The sequence below is a fragment of the Diorhabda sublineata genome, chromosome 7 (assembly GCF_026230105.1).
Source record: "Diorhabda sublineata isolate icDioSubl1.1 chromosome 7, icDioSubl1.1, whole genome shotgun sequence".
Classification (NCBI taxonomy): domain Eukaryota; kingdom Metazoa; phylum Arthropoda; class Insecta; order Coleoptera; family Chrysomelidae; genus Diorhabda; species Diorhabda sublineata.
Genome location: NC_079480.1, coordinates 29,813,695 through 29,827,717, shown reverse-complemented (window position 1 = coordinate 29,827,717; position 14,023 = coordinate 29,813,695). Strand labels below are relative to the sequence as shown.

General features: G+C 30.6%; 1 protein-coding gene across 1 annotated transcript in view; it reads left to right on the top strand.

The window, feature by feature from the left end:
- LOC130447078 (uncharacterized) overlaps nt 1-14,023 on the top strand; it is a 450,284-nt gene that overhangs the window by 178,264 nt on the left and 257,997 nt on the right. Inside the window, exons 17-19 of the mRNA XM_056783735.1 lie at nt 3,771-3,918; nt 3,982-4,083; nt 12,283-12,408. Coding sequence (XP_056639713.1) covers nt 3,771-3,918; nt 3,982-4,083; nt 12,283-12,408 — 376 coding nt within the window. The remainder of the gene's footprint in view (nt 1-3,770; nt 3,919-3,981; nt 4,084-12,282; nt 12,409-14,023) is intronic.

Below are 14,023 nucleotides of genomic sequence, written 5' to 3'. Positions count from 1 at the left end.
TTTTTGGGTGTAGTAAAGTCAGTGAGTGATTGCCAGTCACTTCAATCCCTTCTTTGTGGGAAATTTTGGATTCTGTGGAAAAGATGCAATTTACCACCTTTGCTCTCTCCCCATTACCCAAAAGATGACTCCCCTTTTTTATAGTTATTCCTTTTATAAGGGATATTATATTGTTTAATATTATGGTTGGGTTGAAGTGCCAATAATTTTTCTTATATTAAATTCAAATGATATATGATGAAAATAAGAAGATTGTGAGATAAAAAAATGTGTGTATCTGTATTTAATATTATTTGTACATTTTAGCTGAAAATGGAATTAACAACTAATAAATAATTGTAACTTTAACTGATATTTTGTCTGTCGAATCTTGTGTTCATGTTCGGCAGGTTACTTTTTATATAGGATTCTAAAATCACTCTTTTGTTGTATTTACTTTCTATATCCAAAATATTGGTCTCATATTGTGGCCCGTATTAATTACATATTCTGATAGGGCGCAACTACATTTAAGGTTTTGCAATCACTTTGATATTGTGTATATTAAAAAAACAGTTCAACTTAAATTAAACGATTGGTATGAGTGGGTTTACGATAGACGGATGAGAGAAACCGGTGGAGGAAGTTTTCTGCTTAAGACATGAAGGAACGGCAAAGATGACTTCTAAATTAAAATCTAAAACACCAAAAAATAAAAGAAGAAATAATATATATCAAGTGCCTTGTACTAATTGTGACACAGTTTATATAGGGCAAACATCTCAGTATTTAGAAAATAGATTAAGAGGTCATCAATACGATTAAAAAATAGAACTGCATTATCGAACCACGAAATGTCAAAAAAGCATAAATTCAATTATAAAAATTCAAAAACTCTTGAAACGGAATCTAATATACAAAAGGGGGAATTTTTAGAAATGGTTCATATTTTTAAGAACGAAAAAGCTATAAATGTATAAAACAATCAATTGTGATAGGGCTATTATTTATTTGTCAACTGACCCTCACCACATTTACTAACAACAATTTTGTAGGTTGACTTTCGGTTAAACAACAAAGAGATCTATTCGACTATGTTCTATTTGGAGATGAAGCAACGTTTGATAAAAATGGTTTCACTATGATTCATCAAATAATCTATATCATATAGTAACACACAGACAAACTATATAGTCGTTGAATGTATTATTGATGAATAAGTAGTAGAGTTATATTGCTTTGAGGAATATTCAAATGCTGAGATGTATTAAGATTAAACTTAATGAGTTTAATTGTTATTGAAAGATGTCCCACTTTGTACACGTCAAAGGATGTGGGTTTTGTATGATGGTGCGCCTGCTCACGCTAATCAATTATTTAATGGTGAACCGAATGAACTATTTCCTGGAAGATGGTCGGAAGATTTACGGGTCACATTAAAAGTGAAGAGTACATAATACCTCCAACATCAAGGGATGACATGATAAGGCAAAATGAATGTTAGTAGCTCTGTCAATTATCGCTTTCAAGCATGCATGTCTCTGGAGTTCATTTCGAACACCTGTTGTGATAATCAAGACGTGTACGTATACTTTAGTAAACAGGACAGTTTTTTATTGTTCCTCTTCTGTAATATATTTGTTATATGCTCGTTTTTTATGTGTATACGGAATTCAACTTCTACAGTACCCAGAGCAATGATTAAATGTCAGTTTTCGACAAATAAATTATAGCCAATTCACAATTAATCATATCATATTTATTGAATTTTTATTTTGTTTTGATGTTTCGTTTCTGTTTTGTTTTTAAATTGTAGAATCTAATTATCCTTTTCTTGAATATGTTATTTATCATTTTTTCCGGATAATATTATATATCAAGTGCCTTGTACTAATTGTGCGCTGTCTACATAGGGTAAACAACTCGGTTTTTAGAAAATAGACTAAGAGCTCATCAATACGATAAAAAAAATAGAACTGCATTAACGAACCATGAAATATCAAAAAAAACATGAATTTAATTATAAAGATTCAAAAATTCTTGAAACGGAATCAAATACACGAAAAAGGAAGAAATGGTTCACATTCATAAGAACGAAAAAACTATAAATGATAAAAAAGATCTAAATAATTTAAGTCAAATTTATAGCTCTATTTTGTAAATTCTAATAAAACTACCAATAATTTAATTGATTAGTGTTATATATTTGAGATGTGGGGACCAATGAAAAATTAATTTTTTTTATTAGAACAAAGTTCTAAGTTGATTTCATCGTTATTTTAATGTATCACCTTTTTTTCCTCTTACTATCACGCTTCTATCTATAAAATTGGGTCTGTGATAAAAACTGGAAGAATTAATAATTAAGATGTGAAGTTTTACATTAATGTTAAAAATATATAATTATGAAAGTGTTATATTTCTTCTTACAGTTAGTTTATTTTTGACTTTAGTTCGATTTACGAGTGCATTCTAACACTATGAATTTTCAATAGATTCGTCCATGTAATGTGTTTGACGGAATAAATAATTCTACACTACTATGTGAATGCCAGGGAGGCTGTTGCCCAATGGTTAACAATCCGTAATTTTTACAGGGATTTATGGAGAACGGTGTCCTTGGCATATACAACAATCTAAAAATCCACATATCCCCTAAACTATAATTTTCAGTCAAAAAAAAGTACCATTATGTTGTTGTCCATGTATAAGTTACGGATTGTTAATCGTTAAGCTTGAGCCGCCCCTACCCTTCAGATAATAGTTTATTATCTATAGCTCATATGAGATTTTTTTTTCATGTCAAAGCTCTTTTCCCGTCATCTACTCAAATCCGAATTTTTTGCGTCAAGTCCTGGTGCACCCTGTATATTAATATTGACCAAACAATTAGTATTTTCCTAGTATTATTACTCGTAGAACAAAAAATCTGGTAGTCTTAAAATTGATCGAAATAGATTGAAAATATTTCTCTTATATTAAGTTTATTTATCATCATACTGTATAGCAAAAATTATTTGGATTTGAACGTCTCTTTAAGCTACTCGGGACGCAGAAACTTCTACTAACCTCAACACAGTAAAATACGCCTGTTAACTATTATAATATACGCTTTAATGATAAAAATTAAAAAAAAAATAAACTCGAACTGTTCAATACATTTTGAGCGTAAAACAAGTCATAGGTGAATATCAACCACAAAATTAGTGGAAACAGACAAAAAATTTTGAAAACTAGTGTTATCCAGTTCAAATCTAATGATAACTTCTGATGCCTCTAATATATTTCTAGCTTGACATCAGCATTAGGACTGATCTAGTTTCAATCAGTACCTTACAATTTCGTCAACTGCGACCTTTTCATCCAGAGATAAAGTCATAGTCTCCTTGTCAACACTATAAGCGTCTCAATTTCTCGTTTTATAGTATACAAAATCACAACGATTAGTACTTTTCTGCTAAATAAACCGTCTTTCAACCATTTCATATTCGTTTTATCATCAGCTCTTATCTGAATACACTGTTTACACCACCACTACATCAACACTCACGATTACACTGTCTGACGCGCGTTCCAATAATCAAGTTATTGTCTTCAGAGACGGTGAGTATTGGTCTAATGGTGGTGTAAATAATGTATTCAGTAAGAATATCGCCAACGGTTCCAGAAATTCCAACTCAGTTCTTATCCTCTAGCAATCGTATCAGTAATATAGCAGTCACCATAAAATCGAATATGCTGCTGTAGGTTGTTGGAAATCTACCTAGTTCTCAAATATTTGTTTGTTTCAGTGAAATGACAGTAATACAACCGATAGAAATTGATGTAAGGGGATGCCAAGTCGAGGAAATGTTGCAAAAACACTGGGGATCTACTCACACGGTGCACTTATTTAGAGAGCCAAACAAAAGTCTAGGCATCAATATTGTCGGCGGAAAGGTAATAGTTCAGCAATGTTTTTTTATTTTCACATAGTTGACCAAAGAGGATATTTTTTTGCAGGTTGATTTGCAGGTATCCAAACAATCGCCAGATACGCTTTTGGGAATTTTCGTGAAAAGTGTTGTACCCAACAGTCCCGCTGGTAAAACTGGAATGTTTAAGGTAAATGATTTCAAACAATAAATATTGATCCAAATTTATTGGATAATGGGAATAAATTGAAAAAAAAAAAAATAAGGTGCGGCTGGAAATGGGTGTACCATCATAATCTAGAGAAGTCGAATGTTATGAACTAATTAGTAGTTACTTTACATATTCATAGAAAATTAATCCAAACAAAATTTAATTACGGATTGAAATTCTTCAACATATGAAAATGTGATACCTACTTTGAACCCTTTACAATGACTGGTAGAACGCCTAATTTTTTTAATGGGAATGGGAATAATACTCGATTTTTTGCTCCATGAGCAATAATGCTGGGAAAATAGTAATTCCTTGGTGAATATTAATATACGGGGTGTTCCGGGGCTTGATACAAATAATTCGGGAGTGAGTAGATGACGTGAAAATAATGCTGTGACATAAGTAAAATTCATTCATACGACCCCTCGTTTCTGAGTTATAGGCATTCAAAGCTGCGAAGTCAGAACTTATATTTAAGTATATTTTCTAAATTATACAATCGAACATGCATAAGAATTTTCAATGGATGAATACGTATGTCCATGTAGTGTATTTGACGGAATCAGTAATTCTACACCCCTATCTGAAGGCCAGAGGCGGCTCATGCCCAATGGTTAACAATCCGTAACTTTAACACCAACAACCTGAACAATGTAAAGATAGCGAAAATGAATTTTTCAATCGATGTTTCAAGAAAAAAATACTCTTTCTTTAACTCGATAATATTTAGGGAGATAAGTAGATTTTAAGGTCATTTTACATGTTAAGGAAACCATTCGTCATAAAGGGACATTCTAAAAAAATATCATAAACTCTAATCATTTATTGAAAATATTTACAGGAGATATTGAAACACAATAAAACATTTCTAATTGAACTGCATACCGTCGAACATCGTATTACTTACATAAGGAACAAATTGAAAGATATAAAAAACCTCCATGGTGTGTACAGTTTTTACAACATATTGATTTAATAACTATGAAAGTAATTACCGATATAAGTTTAAAGTAATGATAAAGTTATTATCATTAATAATAATTATTATTAATTATTTTATCGATAAAACAGATACATGTTAACCAATTGTATTTTCCTTTCTAACAACGCTTCACAAAAATCCATTAATCGGAATATCTAGAGTTCTCTATGTAACTGTCTTTTATTATAATTATGATGTCCTTATTATTTCTAAAATCAGAAATTGTTAATCAAAGTGTACTCAAATGTTGAATACACTTGATTAACATCAGTCGATTGTTTAGGAAACTCTATTGTAGCGGTTATGTGTTATGCAGAAATGTTTCTTAGAAGAAATTTACCAAGTAAAAATATATTTAGATCCACAGAACGACGTTGTCGGGAAACTGTGAATGTAGGTGTAAAAAAATTATGGTTGTCCAAGAAAAACAAAAACCAATAAAAAAATATTATTCCAAATTCAGTTGAGCAAGATCCAACAGTTAGCGTAAGGAATATGTCAAGACAAAAAAATACGTTTTCTGCAGGTACTAGGAAGATACTTGTAAAGCAGCAGCTCTGACCAAACCAGAGTGACTTCTTTGAAATATTGAAAGGACAGGTCTCAATCCTTATTTTTTGAAATGTATTCTTTTCACGGAATAAATCACTTATATGCTAACTTCCATAATATAGATCACTGGTATGATGAGAATACACATAAGTCAAAAATCAGTGGCACCATAAAACACCACAAATAAAAAGCCGAGTGGGAATGGTGCGCACTGAATCGCTACAGAAGCCGCTAGATCAGGTGTAGTACAGAGACAGCATCGTATTATCGTACTGCAGTGCAATTGTTTATATTTTATATGTCTGAAACGGATACAGCTGATGAAGTTGTTGACATTAGCTATACTTCGCCCAAGAAGAGAGATAAAAAGCTTCATTCTAACGCTATTCATTCTATTTACAAAAATGAATTGCAAGAAAATGATACCAAGGTTGGTGATGAAGTTATTTCTAAAAAGGCACATATCTTCAAATATCTAACGAATCCTTCGTGAGTGCAAAGCTAATCATTCAGTGGCCGACTCAAAAAAGTATCCATCAAAAAAAAATTAACGTTTCAATTGATGATTTCGACCGTAGCTCCATCAGAAGAATTGTGCTTAATTTTTTCTTTCAAAATGAGTTAGAAAATAGAAAAATTCAGCTTCTGGATGAAACATGGATAAACGCTGGACATACAAAGGATGAGGTTTGGGTGGACTCTTCCATATAATTATCAAGGCAAGCATTCTTAAATGTACTTGGCTTCTACTTATAGCACTATATCTTCTCTTCTTATTTGACCAAAGGCTATCTCCAAAACTATAAAACATACATGAATTCTCGTATCTTTATTAATTTCTCACTTATTTGTCTTTTTCTAAAGATCAAGTTATATGAGTGTCTTCCATTTCTAAAGCCACATTGTGTGTACTCTAAAATATCATTTAAATGAAGGCGTCTTTCTAAAAATAATTTTGTACTATTATCTATTATTGAGTTAACTAAGATAATTCCAATATTCATTACAAATCAAGAAAGTTCAATTAACAGCACATTTTATGTTTGATTTTATATGTGCCTGGTTTTTTAGGGAAAATTTAATTGTGCAAGAAAGAAAGAGACTAATAATTTTTTACATTCATAGTGAATATGGTTTCCTGCGAGATGCTTTATGGGTATTTAAATCGAAAAAAATCAGAGGAAGTTATGTTCAGTACTACTTGGTACGAAATTTGTAACTAGCGCCTTCTGTGAGAGTCGGATATGAAAAGAAATTAATCTGGTTCCGAAATATATTCGTATAAAGTTTCATCACAATGTTGCCAGTAGTTTCCGAAGAATAGTCAAAAATTTGTATAAATATTCTTACTTCAACGCCCTTTATCTTGAATACGGTTGGCGAGACTAAAATTTTTAACTAAGCTGGAATGTTTGAAACTGTTTGTGATGTTCAAACTAAGTTTACCTTCAGTCTTTGAAGACGATAACTTATCGGTTATCGGAACGCGCGTCAGACAATGTAGTAATTGTGATTGTTGGTGTAGTGGTGGTGTAAACAGAGTGTTCAATTTTTAACTAGAGTTTTCTACTTATCCTAGTCATATTTTTCCAAAACACCTTGTATTTCTTTTCAAAAAATTCATTTATATTGAATCAATCTACAAGCCTGTTTTTCTATTGTTTATAACATTGCTACTAATATATTTTTTTGTCTTCAAAATTCAAAAATGTTTCAATTTCTTTTTTGTTCATTGTTTGGTTCAAAAGCTCTCTATTGTTTCATTGATTTGATATTGTTCCACATTTAGAGGATAGAACATTTCATTGAAACGGAATTAGAAGTAAATTACTTGAAAACTAATCCAATTAGCCGCATCCTCTGTAGAATTTACTTTATATATTTTCATGATACTTTGGTCATAGATAACATGCTTCGATTCACTAATGCAATGTGGTTGAACAAGCGACTTCAATTAGCAAACGTGAAACTACTTATTCTCAAGTATAAACTAGAGGAATCTCAATAATTATTGGGACATTCGAAAATCATTTGAGCTCGTGTAGCTGTTTTTATGAAATGGATAATAATACTAATCACTCTTTATAGTAAAATATAATCTTTTACTCTAGTTTTGGAACTAACGTGAAGTGTACAAAAATTATTTCTGACTCATTACTATTTAACTATATACACTGACTCAATAAAAAGCATGGAAAATCGAAATATTTGATTAAATCAATCACTTGATGTGTAGAAATTATTAAAATGTTTCTATTGCAGAGAACGTTAATTATTCTTATCGATAACTTACATTCATAATCAATATGAGACATTGAATTGATGAAAACAATATAATATTTTTATTTTTCAGCATTGTATTCAATAAAAAGTAGAACATATCAATATCAAACGAGTTTACCCGTGTCCCATATCTTTTTAACGCAATTTTCCAGTTTATGGAAATCGATAGCTCAACTCCGGGAGCCAATGACAGATTTTTATGACAAAGTTCCTCTCAATAAAAAATTTGTAACTTAGGAATTTATATTGTGAATACTCGCAATCTTCAGCTCCGATTTCGTCGGTGAGGTGGGCAGCTTCCACGCATGAAGAAAAATAGTTTTTTTAGTCATTTCCTCCTATTTGAAAATTTGTCAGATTATAGATCACCTAATATTTTGTAGGAAAAACAAAGTCCGCTGACATATTGTACTCGAGAGGAAATAATTGACCGAATTTGTGTCTTTTCGAACATCGTCTAGTTTGACAACTCTATTTAACTTTGTGACGCTCTCTTTTAAAACCATGTTCAGAAGTTGAATTAAATTTAACTCGCTAAATGTTCTACCAGTAACCTCAGTGGTTCGATGTTTTTAGTTCGATTCAGCCTCCATATGATTACAATCTTGATAGTCTTTTGGAAAATATTCCACCAACATTACTTATTTTGGGAAGAAAGAGAAATGGAAATGAAAATTCCTCTCCTGAAGCCAATTCAGCATCTGATCTTTTCTTCAAACACAAATTTTTTAAAGACGCTATTATAATAATGTGCATCGACATTGACAACCACGTAAAAAGTTTTATCTATTTGTTCAAAATATTTATCAAAATTTCCTTAAACTCTGTTGAATGTATCTCTTTATTATATTCCCATGTTTCCTTGTCAGAATTTTAGCACTGATCGAATTTGTTGTTTTGTCTCCTACTCAATATGCTAAATTGAAAATTTAAATTTTACATTATTGTGATCAGTTGTTGTTGGGCTGATATTTGTCAAGTTTCGTGTCTTGTTGCATCAGAAATATGAATGAATTATCCCAACAATAGTATTTTTCTCAAAAAAAGTTCTGCCCCATTTTGTTTTGGTTTGCCAAGTTGTTTATTATTTCGAATATTTGGATATCTCAACCAAATAATTGTTCAACTTTGTTTGGTGACGCGTAGATAAAGATTTCAAAAAATTTTTCCGAGCAATAGTAGATCCATAGCACCCTGATAATGTACCAGTAATTCACTTAACGAAACAGTAATTGATTATAAATATGAGGAAGTGAATTATATTCATTTCACACCAATCAAAAGTCCCAAAGTTCACTATAAAATCAAAAACCTAAATAGTCAGTAGTGTTTTGTGAATGTAGCAATTATTTATTTCTATTTACTTATGTGTAAAGTATCTGTTAGATTTCAATAAACAAAACTTGGTGAGATATTCATGAAATCGTCAATATAGAAGTAGAAGTTTCTTTTTCCAAAATCAAAACAACTTCTATATTATTTGTTGATAAAACTTCGCAGCTGTTGATTTTATGTTTGAAATTTTGGATTCATTGAATCCTGATATTGATGAGAAATCTATTAAATTGTTCTCAGAATTGATGCTATATTAATTTTTAATTATATTATTTTGAGTAAACAGAAGTAAATTTATGTTTTTATATAAACTTTTCGAGTAACATGAATATGAATGATTTTATTATACGAGGTGATGAACTTCTGTAAAAATTTCTACATGTCTAATTATTTAAATGAAGTCCTTCAAGAACTGTGCAAATATTATCTGATAATATCAGCGTAAAATACAATATTCCAAAATTACTTGAGCTCATTCTTTTACAGCTTTTCAATATTTTCAGGTAAAAATCAGCAAACATGTAAAATGTAGTTCCCACTTTCCAGACGGCATGATGAAGTTATAGATACATTCTCCTCCTCCTATAAACCATATAGAATGTCATTATCGTTATAATCAGTTCAACATGTTTTTTGATTCGAGGGTTGCGTTATGAGACAAAAAAACAGATATTTATAATAGTCGAAGCATTTTCGGCGTATTGCAAAAAGAAATAAGAGCTGAGACATGTAGTAACTTGCCAAATTGCCGGCTTACACCATCATTAAAAATTTTAAACCCGACATCATTTTCGAACCCATTGAAATTTAAAAAAAAATTACTGATTTTTTCATATTTCGTTCGTCACTAGTTATAATGAAATTAAATATCAAAAACACAGAAATGAAACTTTGAGTTCATTGAAAAATTGATAAAATGAGGAAATTATCACAAAAAATTGATAACAGAAAAAATTACGAAACAAAACAATTGGTCACTATATTTACATTATGACTTACTCTTTGTCTTTAACATCAACAGAATTTAGGAGATTTGAATTAAGTCAATAAATTATATATCTATAAACTAGTTATTAGTTCATTTTATTGTTATATTGCCATTTATGAAAATAAATAAATGTTCATGAATTTGGACGTTAGCAAGATGTTGAACGGTATGTCCTATTATCGAGAAGTGTTTGCGGTGTATGTAAACGGTATGTTCTATCCATGGGTCATGGTGTGCGTATAAGGTACTCTGGTTGTCGGCTACTTGAGTGTAGAATGACACTGTGATGATGATGATTTATTTGAATGATAGACACTTACTTTTGAACTCTATTTTATGTGGAATTGCAAAATGTTGAATCTAGAACAATATATTTTGCTAATGAGGCACGATATGCGAGAAAGGTACTTTTTATATCTACTTGATTTTGAATAAATACTGTGAAACTGTAGTTTATATTAACTAGTCGCGGTATGCGAGATAATAGTTCCAGAACGGTAGGATCTACCAAAGAGTTGAGGTCTGCGAGAAAGGTACTTGTTATGTACTTGCAAATGCAAATATAGATGGGGGTGGAGTACTCATGAATAAACTCTGGTGATTCGTGCTAACAGGAAGAGTGGGTATGAATTTTTGTGTTTTGAGAGAAGAACAAGTCGGGAAATTTAAATTTAAATTTATCACTTTAAATTTAAATTTAAAGTGATAAGAGTCTAGTGTGACGGATAAGTGCAAACGTACTATACAGCGAAATGAAGTGATTAGACGATAAAATACAGATATTCTGAGACGGAAATATTTTATAAATGGCATTAAAAAAGGATCACAGAGAATCAAGTAATAAATTTTACAATGGCAATAGTAACAGACAAAATAAAAATAAAAAAATCTTACAAATAGGTTTGGGCATATTAACAATCTATTTGTATAGAAATAACATTAAAGATTAAGTAAAGAAAATATGTATATGAAAATTAGTTTTAAACATCGACGTTTTTGTATTAAAATTAACAAAATAATCATTTTCATAAATTTTGTGTTAAGTAGAAAAAAACTACAATAAGTCATTGCTGTTTAATTATACAGAACATTAAATAAAACTGTCTAAGAGTTTTTTAAAATGTCAACGTTTCAATCTTTTATTTGATCTTTATTGAGGCTGAAAATATATGGTACATTATAACTCAAACTTTGTTGAAGATGAACAAGTATTAAAAATTGAGAAATTAGAAGCAAAATAAATTTCCTTACATTGAAGGATTGTCGGAGAAACTTGGAAACTGTGTCAAAATGCACTCGTTAAATAAGTGTGAGCTGGAATTTTACCCATAAACTTATTCACATATATCAAAGATAAAACACCAACTCCAGCATTCTACAATGATTTGGAAAATAAATTGTTTAGACGGCAGTAAGAGTTACATGACTAAACCAGAATATACCAGAACGCATATGATTGTCGAGAACATAATAAAAACAAAAAGTTCTTATCTTTTTATGTTTTTTATAGTTTGTTTAAATTTTTGTCTCATATACAGTGTGTCCTATTCATTTATATATACATTTATAAATTTTTTTATATTTTCACACAATCTGATTATTGTTTCACTTCTAATTTCACAATTTTTATTACTTGTTCATGTTCTTCAACGTTTGCGTTATAGTGTACCATATATTTTTAGCCTTAATAACGATCAAATAAAAGATTGAAAAGTTGGCATTTTAAAAAAATCTTAGACAGTTTTATTTTGAGTCCTTAACCCGCAACACCATTCGAAATCACATACTAGGAAGGAAAATACCCTTAATAATTGTTACCACTTTACGAATACCTCGAATAATTATATTATTATAAACTTACATTTTTGAAACGAAGAAGTGAACTACGAATTAAATATAGGATGTTTCATTTGAAGATATAACTTGCGGTACAGTGTGATACAGTACATTTCAAAGCTACTACCACTTTTAAATAACAGATACAACATACTGTCATCCGTATGCTACCCTTCTCATTGCTTTGATATATTTACAGGTTGGTGATAGAATACTAGAAGTTAGCGGAATCGATTTGAGAGAAGCGACCCATGAAAAGGCCGTTCAAGCAATACGGAATGCCTCAAATCCGGTTACTTTTATCATACAATCCCTTATACCGTGGGTAAGTAAAGAATAAAATAACGATTGAATGCGTACTGATTCAGAGAGGAACGGATACTTCCATTAGAAGTCGTTTCAAGTAGTACAGATAAAGAAAAGTTCAGTTTTTTTTAAGATTCTTGAGCATAATTGACTATTATTTTTCATATTATATGTAATTTTGAGAATAGATCAGTTTTTCTTTGAAATTTCATACTGTTTACTTACTTAAAATTTATGGTTATATAAAAATTGGACATTAAGTGTCATGAAAGTGTATTAAAACCAAAATTTTATCGATAATTGTTTAATTTTTTATATATCATCTATCTAAAAATGAGTTTCTAATTTGTCGCCAATAATGTTTTCTACATCTAATTCCAGGGTGTGTGCCACCATTACCTGGGTGCTCTTTTCTGTCAGTCGAACTCCAAAAACAAGGCAGTAGCATTTATAATTATTGCCAGTGATCCACGTTTTCTTCTTCACTTTACCTAGATTCAATATTTTCATTTTTAAACTGGTCATGAAATATTTAATAAAATTTGATGCTAAGAAATTGTTTATTTTTACTTATGGAATTTTGATTAGTGGCAACCATGATGCAATGACAAGAAACTTGCATAATGTCAAGTGACATGCTATTTACGTCATTGCAATATTTTTATTTTGCATGCAATTACTTTCTCGTTGCATCATGTCAAGCGGCCTTAAACTTTGTAGTAAGAGATAGTTCACCATATTTTCTCTTCTATTCTTGATTTTCAGTTACTTTGTGGGGATTTTTTCCAGATATTATTTTCAATTCTTTCTCTTTGGTCTGTTTTCCGTCCATTTAGTTTTGTACATTTCTATTTCTAGTACTTGAATGTTGCATCATATTTTTGTATTCGTCGTAGAATTTTTCATTTTGAATAATTTCTTAAATCCTTTACATATAATTTCATTTAGTTACTCCTTCTAAATCTCATCAAATCTCTTGTTACATATAATTTGTAGTCTAAAGGTGGCGGTTTGTGCTGAAACAGACAAGAGATTAAGACGGAAGACTAATACGAGAAAACGAAACTCCTACTTGTTGTTAGTCTTTGTATATGAGTCAGTTAGCAAGAGACCTATGAACACGAAGAGGAATGTTAAAAATGATGCCTGATATCTCTTAGAAAACTCACAAACCGTTCAAGAGTAACAAGCTCTTATTCGAACACAAACTCACAAAACAAAACTAGAATGATTGGATTGATGTAGTTCCAATTTTTTTTTGATTGTGTTTCAAAGTAAATTCATGACATATTCAAACGGTGTTTTAATTAACCAGAAGCTCTTACTAACTATATTATCATGAAACAAAAAATAATATTTTATCAAAAGTGCTAACGATCTTCCTTGGCCTGCATTTGTATGTTCCGTGCAGTATTTATTTATTGGATGGGTGCTAAACAGGACATTGCACCACCTTCTGTCAATCCGAAGGGTCCTTATCGTATTTCACGTCACGGTTCTGCGAGTAATTTTCTTCTCCTCCTAGGTCAATGAGTGATTTTAGAAGATTTTATTTTCTTGTTGGGGATAAACTCCGGTGATTTTACATTGTTCTCATCCACTCAGTCACCTTTTTCTTACTTAGTACAGTAAAA